Raw genomic sequence first — 19,597 nt, 5'->3', positions numbered from 1 at the left:
AATTGGGCATTACGACAAAGTACATAGACCGCCATCCAACTGCATCTATGCCAAAAAAGTCCACCTTCAGGTTATCATCCGAACCCCTCCGGCATTAAGTTGCAAACAACAGACAATTGCATTAAGTATGGTGCGTAATGTAATCAACAACTACATCCTCGGACATAGCGCCAATGTTTTATCCCTAGAGGCAACAACAAAACACAACCTTAGAACTTTCCGTCACTCTGTCCCGGTGTCAATGCGAGCATGAACCCACTATCGAGCATAAATACTCCCTCTTGGAGTTAAAAGTAAAAACTTGGCCGGAGCCTCTACTAGAAACGGAGAGCATGCAAGATCATAAACAACACATATGTAATAACTTGATAATTAACATGACATGGTATTCTCTATCCATCGGATCCCGACAAACACAACATATAGAATTACGGATAGATGATCTTGATCATGTTAGGCAGCTCACAAGATCCAACAATGAAGCACAATGAGGAGAAGACAACCATCTAGCTACTGCTATGGACCCATAGTCCAGGGGTGAACTACTCACTCATCACTCCGGGAGGCGACCATGGCGGTGTAGAGTCCTCCGGGAGATGAATCCCCTCTCCGGCGGGGTGCGGAGGAGATCTCCAGAATCCTCCGAGATGGGATCGGCGGCGACGGCGTCTCGGTAAGGTTTTCCGTATCGTGGTTTTTCGCATCGGGGGTTTCGCGACGGAGGCTTTAAGTAGGCGGAAGGGCAGGTCAAGGGGCGTCACGGGGCCCACGCTATAGGTCGGCGCGGCCGGGGCTTGGGCCGCGCCGCCCTATAGCTTGGCCACCTCGTGGCCCCACTTCGTGTGTTCTTCGGTCTTCCGGAAGCTCCGTGGAAAAATAGGGCCCTGGATCTTTGTTTCGTCCAATTCCGAGAATATTTCGTTACTAGGATTTCGAAACCAAAAACAGCGAGAAAACGAGAACCGGCACTTCGGCATCTTGTTAATAGGTTAGTTCCGGAAAATGCACGAATATGACATAAAGTGTGCATAAAACATGTAGGTATCATCAATAATATGGCATAGAACATAAGAAATTATCGATACGTCGGAGACGTATCAAGCATCCCCAAGCTTAGTTTCGCTCGTCCCGAGCGGGTAAAACGATAACAAAGATAATTTCTGAAGTGATATGCCATCATAACCTTGATCATACTATTTGTAAACATATGTAGTGAATGCAGCGATCATAACAATGGTGATGACATGAGTAAACAGGTGAATCATATAGCAAAGACTTTTCATGAATAGTACTTCAAGACAAGTATTAATAAGTCTTGCATAAGAGTTAACTCATAAAGCAATAAATCAAAGTAAAGGTATTGAAGCAACACAAAGGAAGATTAAGTTTCAGCGGTTGCTTTCAACTTGTAACATGTATATCTCATGGATAATAGTCAACATAGAGTAATATAACAAGTACAATATGCAAGTATGTAGGAATCAATGCACGGTTCACACAAGTGTTTGCTTCTTGAGGTGGAGAGAAATAGGTGAACCGACTCAACATAAAAGTAAAGAGAATGGTCCTTCAAAGAGGAAAGCATCGATTGCTATATTTGTGCTAGAGCTTTTATTTTGAAAACATGAAACAATTTTGTCAACGGTAGTAATAAAGCATATGAGTTATGAAAGTTATATCTTACAAGTTGCAAGTCTCATGCATAGTATACTAATAGTGCCCGCACCTTGTCCTAATTAACTTGGACTACCGGATCTTTGCAATGCACATGTTTTGACCAAGTGTCACAATGGGGTACCTCCATGCCGCCTGTACAAAGGTCTAAGGAGAAAGCTCGCATTTTGGATTTCTCGCTTTTGATTATTCTCAACTTAGACATCCATACCGGGAGAACATGGACAACATATAATGGACTCCTCTTTAATGCATAAGCATGTGGCAACAATTTTTATTCTCATATGAGATTGAGGATATATGTCCAAACTGAAACTTCCACCATGAATCATGGCTTTAGTTAGCGGCCCAAAGTTCTTCTCTAACAATATGCATGCTCCAACCATGAAGGTGGTAGATCTCTCTTGATTCAGACAAGACGGACATGCATAGCAACTCACATGATATCCAACAAAGAATAGTTGATGGCGTCCCCAGAAACATGGTTATCGCTCAACAAGCAACTTAATAAGAGATAAAGTGCATAAGTACATATTCAATACTACAATAGTTTTTAAGCTATTTGTCCCATGAGCTATATATTGCAAAGGTGAATGATGGAGTTTTAAAGGTAGCACTCAAGCAATTTACTTTGGAATGGCGGATAAATACCATGTAGTAGGTAGGTATGGTGGACACAAATGGCATAGTGGTTGGCTCAAGGATTTTGGATGCATGAGAAGTATTCCCTCTCGATACAAGGTTTAGGCTAGCAAGGCTATTTGAAACAAACACAAGGATGAATGGTACAGACAAAACTCACATAAAAGACATATGGTAAACATTATAAGACTTCATACCGTCTTCCTTGTTGTTCAAAACTCAATACTAGATGTTATCTAGACTCTAGAGAAACCAAATATGCAAACCAAATTAGCAAGCTCTAAGTATTTCTTCATTAATGGGTGCAAAGTATATGATGCAAGAGCTTAAACATGAGCAAAACAATTTCCAAGTATCAAATTATCCAAGACATTTTAGAATTACTACATGTAGCATTTTCCAATTCCAACCATATAACAATTTAACGAAGAAGAAACTTCGCCATGAATACTATGAGTAGAGCCTAAGGACATATTTGTCCATATGCAACAGCGTAGCGTGTCTCTCTCCCATAAAGTGAATGCTAGGATCCATTTTATTCAAACAAAACAAAAAACAAAAACAAACCGACGCTCCAAGCAAAGTACATAAGATGTGGCGGAATAAAAATATAGTTTCAGGGGAGGAACCTGATAATGTTGTCGATGAAGAAGGGGATGCCTTGGGCATCCCCAAGCTTAGATGCTTGAGTCTTCTTAATATATGCAGGGGTGAACCACCGGGGCATCCCCAAGCTTAGAGCTTTCACTCTCCTTGATCATATTGCATCATACTCCTCTCTTGACCCTTGAAAACTTCCTCCACACCAAACTCGAAACAACTCATTAGAGGGTTAGTGCATAATAAAAATTCACATGTTCAGAGGTGACACAATCATTCTTAACACTTCTGGACATTGCATAAAGCTACTGGACATTAATGGATCAAAGAAATTCATCCAACATAGCAAAAGAGGCAATGCGAAATAAAAGACAGAATCTGTCAAAACAGAACAGTCCGTAAAGATGGATTTTATTAGGCCACCAGACTTGCTCAAACGAAAATGCTCAAATTGAATGAAAGTTGCGTACATATCCGAGGATCATGCTCGTAAATTGGCGTAATTTTCTGAGCTACCTACAGGGAGATAGACCCAGATTCGTGACAGACAAAGAAATCTGAAACTGCGCAGTAATCCAAATCTAGTACTTACTTTTCTATCAAAGACTTTACTTGGCACAACAAAACATAAAACTAAGATAAGGAGAGGTTGCTACAGTAGTAAACAACTTCCAAGACACAAATATAAAACAAAAATACTGTAGTAAAAACATGGGTTGTCTCCCATAAGCGCTTTTCTTTAACGCCTTTCAGCTAGGCGCAGAAAGTGTATCTCAAGTATTATCGAAGGATGGTGCGTCAACCTTACCTTGGGCTTTACCCTTACCTTTCTTATTGTTTTTCCTTCCCTTTGGTTTAGGGAATATATGATTTCCCCCGACATAGAGGTGAATTTCAGAGTGCCTTTTCCCACATCAATGACTGCTCCCAATAGTTTCAACAGGGATCTCCCAAGTATGATTTTTCCTGTTTCAATAACAAGGTAATCAATGGATATTGTTCTTCCAAGAATGGTTGTATGCACACCTGCAGCTACTCCCTTAGGAGTTATAATAGAGTTATCAATGAGAGTTATCTCTTCTCCTCCTTCATCGACTCCCCAAAGTTTCAAAGATTTATAAATGCTTTCGGGCATAAGGCAAAATTCATACATAATATCACAGTAGGCATGAAGAGTTCGATCACCGATAACAATTTTAACAGCAGGATCCCATAATGAAAGTTCAGAGTTCACTAAAACTTGATCAAGACGGTTACGAATGTATCCATAATTTTCATTTAAGCGAGATGCACTTGTCTCAAGAGTATTTAATCTATTATGAATGCTGATAAGGGCTGAATCAAAATTATTAGCTAAATCATGTGATGCAACCAACTTCTTTATGGCATTAAAAGCTTGATCCCCATTGCAATGGAGGAAATCTCCTCCCACTAAAGTATCCAAAGCATATCTATAGCGAACCATAAGACCAAAATAAAAATTACTAAGGAGCAAACTTAGAGTCATTTGAGGTTCGGTTTCACGATAAGAAGTAAAAATTCTAGACCAAGCATCCTTAAAACTCTCCTCATCCCCTTGTTTAAAAGTGAAAACTAATTCTTCAGGCGAAGAAGTAACAGGTTCAGAGCTAGACATGGTAACAAAAGTAACTAATTTTTTTTTTTGTATTTTTAATATAGAGTGCAAGACAGTAAATAAAGCAAACTAGATAAAATAAATGCAAGTAAACTAATTTTTTTTTGTATTTTTGATATAGCAAACAAGATAGCAAATAAAGTAAAGCTAGCAACTAATTTTTTTGTGTTTTGATATAAGTGCAGCAAACAAAGTAGTAAATAAAATAAAGCAAGACAAAAACAAAGTAAAGAGATTGAGAAGTGGAGACTCCCCTTGCGGCGTGTCTTGATCTCCTCGGCAACGGCGCCGGAAAAAGAGCTTGATGGCGTGTATTTCACACGTTCGTTGGGCAACCCCAAGAGGAAGGTATGATGCGCACGGCAGCAAGTTTTCCCTCGAAAGAAACCAAGGTTTATCGAACCAGGAGGAGCCAAGAAGCACGTTGAAGGTTAATGGCGGCGGGATGTAGTGCGGCGCAACACCGGAGATTCCGGCGCCAACGTGGAACTCGCACAACACAACCAAAGTACTTTGCCCCAACGAAACAGCTGAGGTTGTCAATCTCACCGGCTTGCTGTAACAAAGGATTAACCGTATTGTGTGGAAGATGATTGTTTGCGAGAAAACAGTAAAACAAGTATTGCGAGCAGATTTGTATTTCAAGTATTAAAGAATGGACCGGGGTCCACAGTTCACTAGAGGTGTCTCTCCCATAAGATAAAAGCATGTTGGGTGAACAAATTACGGTCGGGCAATTGACAAATAGAGAGGGCATAACAATACACATACATGACATGATAAGTATAGTGAGATTTAATTGGGCATTACGACAAAGTACATAGACCGCCATCCAACTGCATCTATGCCTAAAAAGTCCACCTTCAGGTTATCATCCGAACCCCCTCCAGTATTAAGTTGCAAACAACATACAATTGCATTAAGTATGGTGCGTAATGTAATCAACAACTACATCCTCGGACATAGCGCCAATGTTTTATCCCTAGTGGCAACAGCACAACACAACCTTAGAACTTTCTGTCACTCGTCCCGGTGTCAATGCGGGCATGAACCCACTATCGAGCATAAATACTCCCTCTTGGAGTTAAAAGTAAAAACTTGGCCGAGCCTCTACTAGAAACGGAGAGCATGCAAGATCATAAACAACACATATGTAATAACTTGATAATTAACATGACATGGTATTCTCTATCCATCGGATCCCGACAAACACAACATATAGAATTACGAGATAGATGATCTTGATCATGTTAGGCAGCTCACAAGATCCAACAATGAAGCACAATGAGGAGAAGACAACCATCTAGCTACTGCTATGGACCCATAGTCCGGGGGTGAACTACTCACTCATCACTCCGGAGGCGACCATGGCGGTGTAGAGTCCTCCGGGAGATGAATCCCCTCTCCGGCAGGGTGCCGGAGGAGATCTCCAGAATCCCCCGAGATGGGATCGGCGGCGACGGCGTCTCAGTAAGGTTTTCCGTATCGTGGTTTTTCGCATCAGGGGTTTCGCGACGGAGGCTTTAAGTAGGCGGAAGGGCAGGTCAAGGGGCGTCACGAGGGGCCCACGCTATAGGTCGGCGCGGCCAGGGCTTGGGCCGCGCTGCCCTATAGCTTGGCCACCTCGTGGCCCCACTTCGTGTGTTCTTCGGTCTTCTGGAAGCTCCGTGGAAAAATAGGGCCCTGGGTCTTTGTTTCGTCCAATTCCGAGAATATTTCGTTACTAGGATTTCGAAACCAAAAACAGCAGAAAACAGAACCGGCACTTCGGCATCTTGTTAATAGGTTAGTTCCAGAAAATGCACGAATATGACATAAAGTATGCATAAAACATGTAGGTATCATCAATAATATGGCATAGAACATAAGAAATTATCGATACGTCGGAGACGTATCAATGCTCTACCTTTCGGTATCCCGTGTTCCGAGACCATGTCTGTACATGCTAGGCTCGTCAAGGCAACCTTAGTATCCGCGTGTGCAAATCTGGTTGCACCCGTTGTATGCACATGTAGAATCTATCACACCCGATCATCACGTGATGCTTCGAAACGACAAGTCTTAGCAACGGTGCTACTAAGGATGAACTCTTTATTATCTTGATATTTAGTGAGAGGGATCATCTTATAATGCTACCGTCGCGATCTAAGCAAAATAAGATGCATAAAAGGATTAACATCACATGCAATTCATATGTGATATGATATGGCCCCTTTGTCTTTGCGCCTTTGATCTTCATCTCTAAAGCACGGACATGATCTCCATCATCAACGGGCATGATCTCCATCATCGTCGGCGTCGCGTCAAGGTCAATGGCGCCGTCTTCATGATTGTTCTCCCATGTAGCAACTATTACAACTTCTTTGAAATACTACTCAACATGAAATTTAAAGACAACCATAAGGCTCCTGCCGGTTGCCACAATACAATAATGATCATCTCATACATATTCATCATCACATCATGGCCATATCACATCACCAAACCCTGCAAAAACAAGTTAGACGTCTCTAATTTGGTTTGCATATTTTACGTGGTTTAGGGTTTTCGATTAAGATCCAATCTACCTACGAACATGAACCACAACGGTGATACTAGTGTTGTCAATAGAAAGAGTAAATTGGATCTTCACTATAGTGGGAGAGATAGACACCCGCAAAGCCACTTATGCAATACAAGTTGCATGTCGAGCGTGGAGCAAATCTCATGAACGCGGTCATGTAAAGTTAGCCCGAGCCGCTTCATCCCACTATGCCACAAAGATGCAAAGTACACGAACTGAAGACAACAAAGCATCAACGCCCACAAAACAATTGTGTTCTACTCGTGCAACCAATCTATGCATAGACACGGCTCTGATACCACTGATGGGATTCATAGCATAGAAAACAAAAAATTTCCTACCGCAAGAACGAAAACACAAGCCAAGATCTAATCTAGAAGACGGTAGCAACGAGGGGATCACGAGACTAACCCTTGAAGATTTCCAAAGCCTACAAGATTAGATCTCGTTGTTGCAGAAGATGATCACTTGCCGCTTTCAAAAGCGCGTAGAAGATCTTGACGGTGCCACAATCGGGCAGCACCTCCGTACTCGGTCACACGTACGGTGTTGATGAAGACGACGTCCTCCTCCCCGTTCCAACGGGCAGCGGAAGTAGTAGATCCTCCTCGGAATCCCGGCAGCACGACGGCATGGTGACGATGGTGGTGGAGTACACCGACAGGGCTTCGCCTATGCGCCGCGAGAGTATTATGTGGCGGAGGAGAGGCTAGGGTTTGGGGCGCCGGCCTCAAGGGGTGCGGCCAAGGTGGCTTGGTGTGGCCGGCCCCCTCCCCTTGCTCCTCATTATATAGGTGAAACCCCCAAGAGTTGTGGTCCAAGTCTTCGAATAAGACCCCAACACCAAAACTTGCCATAAGGACAAATCCTACTCAAGATGGGAGTCCTACTCAAGATGGGACTCCCACCTTTCCTTGGAGGGGGGTGGACGGCCACCTTAGGTGGAGTCCACCTGGGACTCCTCCCCCTTAGGGTTGGCCGGCCATGCTAGTGGAGTCCCTCCAGGACTCCGCCTTCCATAGTGATTTCTTCCAGACTTTTCTAGAACCATCTAGAACCTTCCATAAATGCACCGGATCATTTTCAAACTTATAAAATGACTTCCTATATATGAATCTTATTCTCCGGACCATTCCGGAACTCCTCGTGATGTCCTGGATCCCATCCGAGACTCCGAACAAAACTTCGAACTCCATTCCATATTCCATATCTACTAAAACGACATCAAACCTTAAGTGTGTCACCCTACGGTTCGCGAACTATGCAGACATGGTTGAAACTTCTCTCCGACCAATGACCAATAGCGGGATCTGAAGATCCATAATGGCTCCCACATATTCAACGATGACTTAGTGATCGAATGAACCATTTACATACGATACCGATTCCCTTTGTCACGCGATATTTTACTTGTCCGAGGTTTGATCATCGGTATCTCTATACCTCATTCAACCTCGTCTCCTGACAAGTACTCTTTACTCGTACCGTGGTATGTGGTCTCTTATGAACCATTCATATGCTTGCAAGTTAATTAGATGACATTCCACCGAGAGGGCCCAGATTATATCTATCCGTCATCAGGATGGACAAATCCCACTGTTGATCCATATGCCTCAACTCATACTTTCCGAGTACCTAATCCTACCTTTATAACCACCCATTTACGCAGTGGCGTTTGATGTAATCAAAGTACCCTTCCGGCAAAAGTGATTTACATGATCTCATGGTCGAAAGGACTAGGTAACTATGTATCGAAAGCTTATAGCAAATGAACTTAATAACGTGATCTTATGCTACGCTTAATTGGGAGTGTCCATTACATCATTCATCAATGACATAACCTTGTTATTAATAACATCCAATGTTCATGATCATGAAACGATGATTATCTATTAATCAACAAGCTAGTTATACAAGAGGCTTACTAAGGACTCCTTGTTGTTCACATAACACACATGTATCAATGTTTCGGTTAATACAATTATAGCATGGCATGTAAACATTTATCATAAACATAAAGATATATCATAACCACTTTATTATTGCCTCTTGGGCATATCTCCAACACCATCCTCACCTCTCCTCCATCATCACCGACAGGTAGTATATGACCATGGACATGAAGGAGACAAATAATTCGGACAATAAAAACGAGCAAAAATAATAAGCAAAAAATTTTGAGAAAAAAAAAGTGCCAGATCTAGATCCAAATTTTTTTTTTAGCATTGGCGCGCTTCTTTTTTGCGCATTGGCGCACCTAGACGAAATAGCAGTGGCGCACCAGTGAGCTAGTAGCGGCGCACTACATGATGCGCCACTACTAAGTCAGATAGCAATGGCGCACCACTGGTGCTAACAGTTAGAAGTGGCGTGATAGCAGTGGCGCACCCAGGTGCGACACTGATAGTCAATATAGGTGCGCCAGTGATTAGCTATTTTGTAGTAGTGGTGATAGCCTTCGTCTTGAAGTTATATATCTTTCTATCACATAGTTGTTTGTCATGCTTAGCATAAGTTATTGGTGCACTTAGCTGAACCATAGTATATAGATTTTGGGCTTGATAAAGTAAACGCTAGTTTTTTTTCACATTTGTTAAACCCAGCTCGTAAAATTTTAAATTACCTATTCCCCCCTCTAGACAGCATCTGTGTTCTTTCAAATACCAAAGATATAGTCATCTTTATAGAACATGACATAAAAAAGTTAAAAAACTATAAGAAATTTCCATAAGAGTGAATAGTTTTGTTTTGGTCAGGATCAAGACGATGCGTATTTGTATGCTGAATTGTTTGGCTGTAGATGGGCAGTTTCTTATAAGCTACTTGGATATTTTTATTCATTATCGGATACTTACAAATGCTTCATGGAAATTGGTAGAGGAGTGATTCCAAATGATATTATTAAGTGGCTGGAAAGGCAAATTATTATCTTTGGGAGGAAAATTGGTTTTCATAAACTCAGTACTAAGTAACATTGTTCTGTATACGATATCATTCTTCCAAATTTTTAATCAAGATTCTTTTGGCAAGGTGATAGTGAGATAAAGAAATATCGATTGGGAGGAGTGTGGATTGCCGGCCTAAATATCAAGGAGTACTTGGGATTCATGACCTTGAGGTCAAGAATAGGGGCCTCCTTGTTAAATGGATTTTCAAGCTTCTTGCTCAAGATGAGGTTTCGCAAACCTTACTTGAGAAAACGTACGTTGGCTCACATTTATTGTCTTGGGTTTATTGAAAACCTAGTGACTCACACTTCTGGGTTCGACTAATGGTGACGAAGAGTTTCTTCTTCCCATAAGGTTCTTTCTCGATTAGGGATGGATCAGAAATTACGTTCTAGGAGGTAAAATGGCTAGGTAATTCCACGCTTCGAGAAAAATATCCGACTTTGTACAATATTGTACGCCACAAAAGTTATACGTTTAGTTAAGGTGTTGGAAATTTCTCCACCAAATTTGTCGTTTAGAAGAAATCTCAATTGTAATAGGCAAGCATCTGTTTTCTACAGCGCATGGCTATGGTCCATTTAACGGAGGGTCCGATGAATTTTGATGGAATCTCCATGAGCTGAGTGAATTCTGTGTACAAAGATTTGATTGAACCTCACGTGCCAGTTGATAATAATAGGAAAATTTGAAAAATTTAGATCCTTCTTGAACCAAGGTTTTCGTGTGGTATCTTCGTCGAATAGTAATTCTTACCAAAAATAAGCTTGCAAAACATGATTGGAAGCAAAGTAAAATGTGTGTCTTTTGTCACCATGACGCTATAAAGAACTTATTAATTCTTCCAATGCAAATTTGCTAGATCAGTATGACGAGCCATCCAGGTTCTACCTTATACTCACCGTGCAATGTTGCGATATAATCAATAATTGGCTCAATGACGTGGATCCAATTATAAGCTACTTATTAGGGTGAAAGCACTATTTAATCGGTAGGACTATGTAGAAAGGATAAAGTATTTAATGATAAAAAAATGTATTATACATGTCATCTATCGATGCACGGCTACGCTCCGTTACTGGCTGTCTCTACAATGTGTAGATCATCGGAATCTATTTAGGAAGATCTCTACATAATGGGAGAATACGATAAGAGATATTTCTACTCAATATAGATGACAGCGTAATCTATAAATTGCTTCTCTTCACCAATATGTTATATACACGGGTATGCTCCATTAACGGCCGTCTCTAAAATGTGTACATCATCAGAATCTATTAATGAAGATCTCGGAAGGATACGATAAAAGATATTTCTACTTAATATAGATGACAGCGTAGTCTATAAATTGCTTCTCTTCACCTTCGGTTCTCTTTTAGTTTCTATAAGGATTACTTATAGAGAGCCTTAGTTTTATTTTTGATGTAAGTTTTGGATTGGAACGGCTACATCATGGATTCTGACGTGTCCGCTCGATCGTGTCTGTTTTCTTTTTCTGTTGTAACGATGACATGTGACGGGTGGTTTAATTTCCACCTGGTAGCTCGTCTCGTAATTGGAACTAAATTGTCGCCGGCATGTGTGGCTGGCTGGCTGATTGCTCCGCTTGGATCTTCATGACTTTGCATGACCTTTTTGTGGCGTGGGTTTTGTCGACCGCTGATTGCAGTGGACTCGGAGTCGCCTGGTCGGGGAGAACTCTGGCGCAATCATCCTAACAACGAAATATCTTGGTCACTGCTTTTCACCTGGAGGAATGTAGTAGAGTAGTAGTTATGAACCATGATGCGCTCTGCAGAACTTATCTCATTATTATTATTCTTCCGTCTTGTTCATCTACTAGCAAGACATTTCTTGTTCTCGAGGCATGCAGAAAGACAAGAAACATGCAGAGCTCGTTCGAAGCACATTCAGCTTGCAGCAAGCAATCACACGCACCCTGCGCGCAAGAATTGAACCAGGCGGTCCAGGTTCTCGCTGGACGACCCGCCTTCCGCCGCCGCCGCCACGGCCTTCTCCTTCCACGCCGCCGCCTTGGCTCTCATGTCCTTGCCTTTCTCGCCGTCCATGGCCTCGAGCACGAGCCTCGCCACGTCCTCCCTGGTCACATCGTTGCCGATCTCCATCCCGATGCCCCACTTGGCGCACGCGTAGCGGCAGTTGGTCGGCTGCTCGGCGAAGAAGGGCCAGCAGACCATGGGCACGCCGGCGCACACGCTCTCCAGCGTGGAGTTCCAGCCGCAGTGCGTGAGGAAGAGCCCCACCGACCGGTGCGAGAGGACCTGCTCCTGCGGGCACCAGCTCGCTAGCACTCCCCTGTCCTTGGTCTCCCGGACGAACTCCTCCGGCAGCACGGCCTTCTCGCCGGAGACGAGGTCCGGCCTGACGACCCACAGGAACGGCCGCCCACAGCTCGCCAGGCCCCACGCGAACTCGGCGAGCTGCGCCGGGGTCACCACCGTGATGCTCCCGAAGTTGACGTACACGACCGAGCCGGGCTGCGCCTGGGCGTCCAGCCACCGGAGGCAGCTGGCGTCCTCCTTCCAGAGGTTCCCGCCGATCGCGTCGAGCTCGCCTCCGCCGGCGGCAGCTCTGGCGAACGCCGGGAGCGGGCCGACGGTGTACACGCGCGGGAACTCGCTGCGGAGCGCGTCGACGACGCCCTGCTCCAGCGCGTCGTAGGTGTTGAGGATGACCCCGCGGGCGCCGCGCGCGTTCTGCGCCTCGGGGCCGTCGTAGTTGAGCATGACGTCGTCCGGGTCCGTCGTTCTGATGAAGCTGGGGATGTCCCTCAGACGGACGCCCTCCATCCCCGGGATCCAGTCGATGGCCGTGTCCAGGTACCCGTTCGTCAGGTCACTCGCATCTGACACAAGTTACACAACACGATCTGACACAAGTTACACAACACGATCTGACACAAGTTGCAGAAGAACATTCATGCTGATCTGATTATCTACAGGAGACCAACTCCAGGTAGTGGTACCTTTGAGTGGTACGTAGCCTCTCTTGACGAGCTCGGCGAACTGGAGGTAGCCCATGAAGCCGCAGGCGCTGGTGGTCCAGAACACGAGGGCCGGGACGCCCATCTCCTCGGCGACCCTCTGCGCGAAGCTCATGACGCCGTCGGCTATGACGCAGGTCACGGGCGGCGTCCCTGGCGTGCCGTTGAGCCGGGCCAGCAGCTCCCCGAACGGCGCGGCGCTGTGCTTGGTGGTGGACAGGCAGAGCGCGGCGATGTCCTGCGTGACGTCGTCGTCGTCGGACGGAGGGAGGCCGTCCGGGACGGCCTCGAACCGAAAGCCGGCGACGCCGTCCAGCGAGCCTGGGCCGCGGGATCGGAGCAGGCGGCGGTGGTTGTACTCGGAGTTGACGAAGGTGATGTGGAATCCCCTGGCGTGGAGCACCTTGGCGAGGTGCATCATGGGCGTGACGTGGCCCTGCGCCGGCTGCGGGATCAGCACCGCGTGCGGCTGCTGCGGCTCGGAGCTCATCGCCGCTCTCCGGTCTCGGTGATCCGGTTGGGGGGATGATCGGTGATCCGGGTGGGGGGATGATCGGTGATCCGGGGGGACTCGGTGCTGGCACGGTTGCTTGCTAGCTAGTAATTTGTACTGGAGTAGGTGTGTGAATCCTGATATACGGTGGAGACAGGGTGGTTGCTGCCCGAAAACCTGTATTTAAAGTGGACGGTAACTACAGTAGTGATCTCATCTGTGATGTCCCATGTGCTAACTCAGTATACTCATAAAGTTATGAAACTAAACTGAAACGTAACTGAAACACGATATTTTTGTGAAACATGTTGAAGTGACGTTAGCGGTGACATTAGCGGTTTCACTTTTTTGCCAGAATATTTCACAATATTTTCCATGTATCACATTAGTTTCATAAAGAGCTAATTACACTTGTAGTCCAACAACTTGTACACCATGTGATGGTTTAGTCCTACTACTTGCAAAGCGTGGAACCGTAGAACTAAAACTTTCATTCATGTGATGTTTTGGTCCTCAATCAATCAAAACCTAACATGTGGCGTTGTACTTTTTGCAAAAAAAGGCCCTTAATATTTTAAATTTGTGTGCGTGACCTCTGGCGCCATCTTACATGCGGGACCCATCTGTCAGGGTTAGCACATAATTTACGTACTAATTAGGAACACTATCTTATACAAATAATACATGCCGCTTGATCATTCATATTTTTCTGTTCTAATTTGGGGAAGACTTGTTTTTATGCAAACAAGTAACTAGTATGAAATAGTAGAAGAATACAACATTTAGAAAACTATTATTTACTACATGTATATTAAAACTCACTTCCTCTGTATTAATAGACAAAACACTATATTATATAACATAGTATATATGTCGAATTGTATCTGCAATCTACTGTACATTTTTCAAATTAAATATAATACAAATTTCACAAAGTTTACATGTCCATGTTTCTCCTATATTTTACTTACTACACGAGTTGTAGTAAAAATGGAATGCACAACTAAAAACACCTAAAATACATTTAGACAATATATCAAAGATGGTAATGATTTCTCAGGTTTTTTTCGGATAAAACTAGACCTTTATTAAGCAAAAGGGGTTACAAGGCGCTCTAGTTCCAGCTCTTAGAGAAACACAGCAAGACCAGAACCGAACTATAAAAGAGTTTGGCGCATTGTCCTTGCCCAATTAGCAAGACAGTGACTAACCCTAACTTGCCTACGATCCACTGGAGTTGCAAACACAAGTAGAACTAGTTAAATTCTTAATCCCTGTGATAATGTGCAGGAATGCCGAACGGTCTGCGATGGGTCCTTCAAAGCTAACATAAGTTGTGTGCAATCAGAGTCGATAAGTCACAACTAGGAAAACCATTATAGGTAGGAATGTATTTTGTGGCGCACCTAAAAGTGTGTGCTCCACAAAATTTATAGGGGGTGAATAGGTTTCTATAAATTTTAATTCTTTCTTTGCAGTATTAGGCTTTGCGGAATATAAATGTGAGCCTACAAACTAGGTGAGGCAACCTAGAAGATAATGCAAGTATCTCAAGCACGAAGGCTCTCACAGGATATATAACACAAGTAAAGAGTTCGGTTAGGGATAACCGAAAGCACGTAGAGACGAAGTGTATTCACGTGTTCCCTTCCTTTGCAAGAAGGTACGCCACGTTTGGAGAGGTGGGGATCGCACGAAGGATTTCCGAATGCCACGAAGGCTCACCTTCTTCTCCGAGCCTATCCCGCGAAGGAATAGCTCTTTCACTTTTGGTAGAATTTGAGGCAACCTCCAAACCTTCACAATCCTTGTTAGAGCAAATCCATAGCCCGGATGCTTCCGGGTGATTTTGCCCACCTAGGGTTTCCAAGGAACCCTAGAGAGCAAGTCTCTTCAAGGATACAAGGGGGAACAAGATTTGGTTCGATGATACTATAGATCAAGACCTCCTCTAGCTATTCCCGGGAGGGATTTGAGTTTGGGTGGAGGAGGAGGGAGATCCGAAGCTTTTGGTGTTTGCAACAATGGAGTATGAGAGAGAGGGCTCAAGAACAAAGTGTAGTGTAGTACCTAACCGTTCTAAGCTAGGAGAAGGGGAATTTATAGCTTCGGTTGAAATCCAACCGTTGGGGAGTTGTCCAGCTCAGCAATAAGTCGAAGAGGCTGGTCTGCCGGGCTAGGCGCCGGACCAGCCGGTGGCACACCCGGTGCTACCGGGCCAGCCGGCAGCCGCCAGGCGTGGCGCCGGGTCTGCATCGAGTGGGCCAGTCAGGTTCCTGGAAGTGCTCCGGTGTGCACTGGCATATGGGCCGGCCTACGCCGGGCCGGTCCGTGCACGAGCCGGTGGCGCCGGACCATCCAGTAGAGACCGGGCTAGGCACCGGGTAGGCACCAGGCAAACTTGCCATGCACCCTCGAATGTGCCCGGTGGGCGCCGGCGTCAGAGCCGGTCGGCGCTGGGCTAGCCGGTGCCTCGGCCGGTGCCACCGAGCCATACGCCGGGCTTCCTGTGAAAAACGACTTCCTTTCTTTTCTTCAAAAATGGGAGGGTCACCCTTCACCTTCTTGTTCCATTGATACACTATTATGCTTGATGAACTAATACCTGAGAATAAGCTTGTAGGCATGCATTAGTCCAATACTCTAGCTATGGTGTCATTGTTACCAAAATAATGGATAAGGATAAAATACCCTTACCATCTCCCCCTTTTTGGTATACGATGACAAACCGAGCTAGGGTCATATATAAATATTATGATAAGCTCAAAACCTTGATTCCATATAAGATATTAAGACAGCTCCCCCATAATGTATGCACTTGGAGAATTTGTGTTTGAATGCAAAGTGCACCATTTGTAAAATATGAGAAGCTCCCCCAATATCTTTAGGAAGCAAGCATGGTATAGACAAGTATATAGCAAGACATAAACATTAAGCATAGTCATCCAACATAGAGATTAAGCATACAATAACTTGTCCACACACGAATTATTAAGGTAGCAAATGGTTCCGGAAAGAAAATAACACAAGCCAAGTAAGAGGCAAATAAAGTAGCAATGGCTTGTGCAAAACGTCTACATCCATCCAGGAAACCCGTAATCCTAGACTCTACGCTCTTCTCCCCCTTTGGCATCGGAGCACCAAAAAGGCAGGATAGAGCAGGAATGCTAGCGTTCCCCATCAATAGAACTCTTCCCCAGTAGTTGGGGATCCCTCTTCATCATCCTCTTCACCGTCTTCATCATCACCAGACTCATCAGAGCCAGACCCAACAGCATCAGGAGCACGAGCAGTCCTAAACCGAGTCCTGGGAGGAGGAGCACCATGTGAAGATCCACCGGGAGCAAACAAGGATAGGTCAAAGTACATGGCATCCTCAATGGGAGGCATCTCCCAAGTTGGAGCAGTCACTGGCTCTAGTTCAGGACCAGCAGGAGGAACTGGGTGGTTTCTTGCATCCATGAACTCATTTTGGCGCCTCCTAGTCTCTTTATTCAGAGCAAGACTTTGATGAGCCACATCATTGGTATTCCTGCACATTTGCCACAAATTTGCCAAGAAGCAAGATGCACCCCGCTTGGGGCGCATAGAGGAGCTGGAACTAGCAGCCGAGTCATGCTTTTCCTTGGACCTGCGCTCCGAAGGAATCAACTCAGGGATCTCAGGTTTGTGTCCACGTTCTGGAATTTTGAAGGGTTCCATATTTATCACTTGATCTTTCCTGTTGAAAGGAGTTGGCACAACTACATTGATAAGTTGCTGGATGTATTGAGCAAAGTTCGGAGTCATGCGATTGCGAACAGAACGTCTCAGTTCATTGTAGAGAAAATCACAGCCATCAATCCTCCTAATGTTTTGAGGACAGCAGTAGTACATGAGGTTGAGATGGTAGGCTCGGCAGTCACTAGAATCTCCAGACTTGCTGATCAGACTCTCACGGAATATCTTGGCTAGGACTTGGTAAGAGTAATACATCCCTGAGATGAGTGGAGCAGCATGTGCAGGCTCTGGAGAATAACAGGATGCAATGCTACCGTGAGTGAATGGATCCTCAGTGTGGATCTGAAAGCCATGAGCACGGCCACCACCAAATCCCATTGCTTGACAAAAGTCAAGGTAGTTGCAAGAGTACTGCTCCGTCCCAGTCATCCAAGTCATAGTGCGAACAGGGTCATCATGGAAGTAGATTGTGCAGTGAAACTGATGTACAAGGACCGGTCAATACTCCCCGGTGATGTCAGAGTTGCCAGGCTTCAAGCACACAAGATCAAGAAGTCCCATCTTCTGCAAAGCATCAACCACAAAACGATACTCAGTTGCACTATACATGAGTAGCTCTTCCCTGTTGATGGCCCTGGGCTGCACAAAGGTGCCATTCCTCATATGTTCTGGAGAGCTGTAGAAGTCATCCCAGAAGCAAGCCTAAGTCTTGGTCGAGAATTCCCTATCACCACCGGTGTAGGCTCTTTCCTTGAAATGATAGGGATTTTACTCTCTGAGTCTCCTCCAACCAGCAATTTGAACTGTACCAGTATTGTAATTTGGCTGTTGCTCCACAAGATTATCATCTTGAGCTGCGCCTTTGCCTTTCCTCTTCTTCCCTATTGTCTTGATCCTACCTCTGGCAGAACTGGTCGGACCCACTGATCTGAGCTGCTTTGCTAGGCATAAGAGTGCTAGTACGGCACCCCGGGGGCCTCTCATTATTGCCCCTCTTGGCAGCAACACGCTTGTCATCACTAAAATCACCTGTGAATGAGCAAATAAAGGGAGATAGCAGTGGGATAAGTGTACATGTCATCAGGAATAAGGAGGCCAAAAGTTATAATATGTATACAAGTGTTTTGACGAAATTGCGCAAAAATCTGGGTGAGTCGGTGTGTCGGCCGGCATCACCGGGCTTTAGACTGGACCAGTCAGGCAGCCGGTCAGCTGGGCGGCATGCCGACCCAGCCGGTGTATGAGCCGGCACACCGGGCCATAGGCCGGGCAGGAATTATTGCTATAGATTTCCAGATTTTTGTCACAAATTCATGCAAAAATCATATAGTTATACACATATTATAGCAATATAGAGTGAATCCCATGAATTGAGGTGTATGGCATTCCAATGGCATAAGGTACTAAGCCTAACCCTAACCCTAGATTCTCAAATCCCTCAAAAATGGAGCAATAGGAAAGGGGATCCAAGACATAGGGAGGTGAGAAGGGGAATTACCCGAAGACATTGCTCTCCTTGCTCAATGGAGCAAGAAAAACTTCAAGGGAAGGCTTGGTGAGCAAAATCCCAAGAACTCCAAAACTGGCTTGAGAGGGACCAAATCCCTTGGTGGAGATCCTCCAAAGGGCCTGATCTATGGTGGAGTGGAGTATGGGAGAATCTAGCGGTGGGAATGCCCTAGGGGATGAGGGAGAGGTAGGAGTCGGCGTCAATGGCACCAGGGGTTGAAGGGGAGAATGAGGAAGAAACCCCAAGGGGTATCCCTCAACTCCCACTTAACCCTTTGTCGACCGACGTGTGTGCCGGCAGACTGGGCCGGGCACCGGGCCAGCCGGCAGTAGAGCCGGCGGCATCAGGCCTTGCGTCGGGCTGACATTAACAAACTCCCTCTTTGCATTTCTTTATGGGATTTTTTTGTGTAGGTTCAGAAGATGACATGCACAATATAGATAGATAGACATTTGATAAGAGCAGCATTGACACGGGGTAGGAACACATGTTTTTCTAGGCATATCCATTGGAGTGAAATCCAAACAAGATGTAAATAGGAACAATGGGCATGATTCTAAATATATCAAGAGTCACAAATCTTTTAGAATAATTTTGCAATAAGATCAGTTAGCCTCATGGATTGAGATCACTTTTTAAGTGAGGCTAATGAGTGGTGGGGGATTACCCCCCTATGTTAAAGAACAAATGTCATGAGACCTCGAAGGGACATGCTTGGATCCATATTTTGACATTGGGTCTATTTATGTTGCACACATAGGTATGCATCATACCAAGAGTGGTAAGATGACTATCCCCATATGTGTT

At 44.8% G+C, this 19,597-nt stretch overlaps 1 protein-coding gene across 1 annotated transcript; it reads right to left on the bottom strand.

The window, feature by feature from the left end:
* Positions 1–11,833: 11,833 nt before the first annotated feature.
* LOC124689877 (7-deoxyloganetin glucosyltransferase-like) lies at positions 11,834–13,557 on the bottom strand. Its single transcript, XM_047223333.1, has 2 exons — positions 13,050–13,557; positions 11,834–12,929 (listed from the first exon to the last, which is right to left on the bottom strand). The coding sequence occupies exons 1-2, from the start codon at positions 13,555–13,557 to the stop codon at positions 11,992–11,994; spliced, it is 1,446 nt and encodes a 481-aa protein (XP_047079289.1). The 3' UTR covers positions 11,834–11,991.
* Between the last annotated feature and the right edge of the window lie 6,040 nt (positions 13,558–19,597).

This window comes from Lolium rigidum, chromosome 2 (genome assembly GCF_022539505.1).
Source record: "Lolium rigidum isolate FL_2022 chromosome 2, APGP_CSIRO_Lrig_0.1, whole genome shotgun sequence".
NCBI lineage: Eukaryota > Viridiplantae > Streptophyta > Magnoliopsida > Poales > Poaceae > Lolium > Lolium rigidum.
Note: the sequence above shows the minus strand (reverse complement) of the source record. Positions and strands in the feature narration are given on the sequence as shown.

What these genes read in the sequence shown, in the direction of transcription:
- LOC124689877 (XM_047223333.1), bottom strand. Translation starts at nt 13,557, where the DNA reads ATGAGCTCCGAGCCGCAGCAGCCGCACGCGGTGCTGATCCCGCAGCCG. An exon ending in AGGCTACGTACCACTCAAAG is followed by an intron (nt 12,930 to 13,049) that starts GTACCACTACCT and finishes AACTTGTGTCAG; the next exon opens with ATGCGAGTGACCTGACGAAC.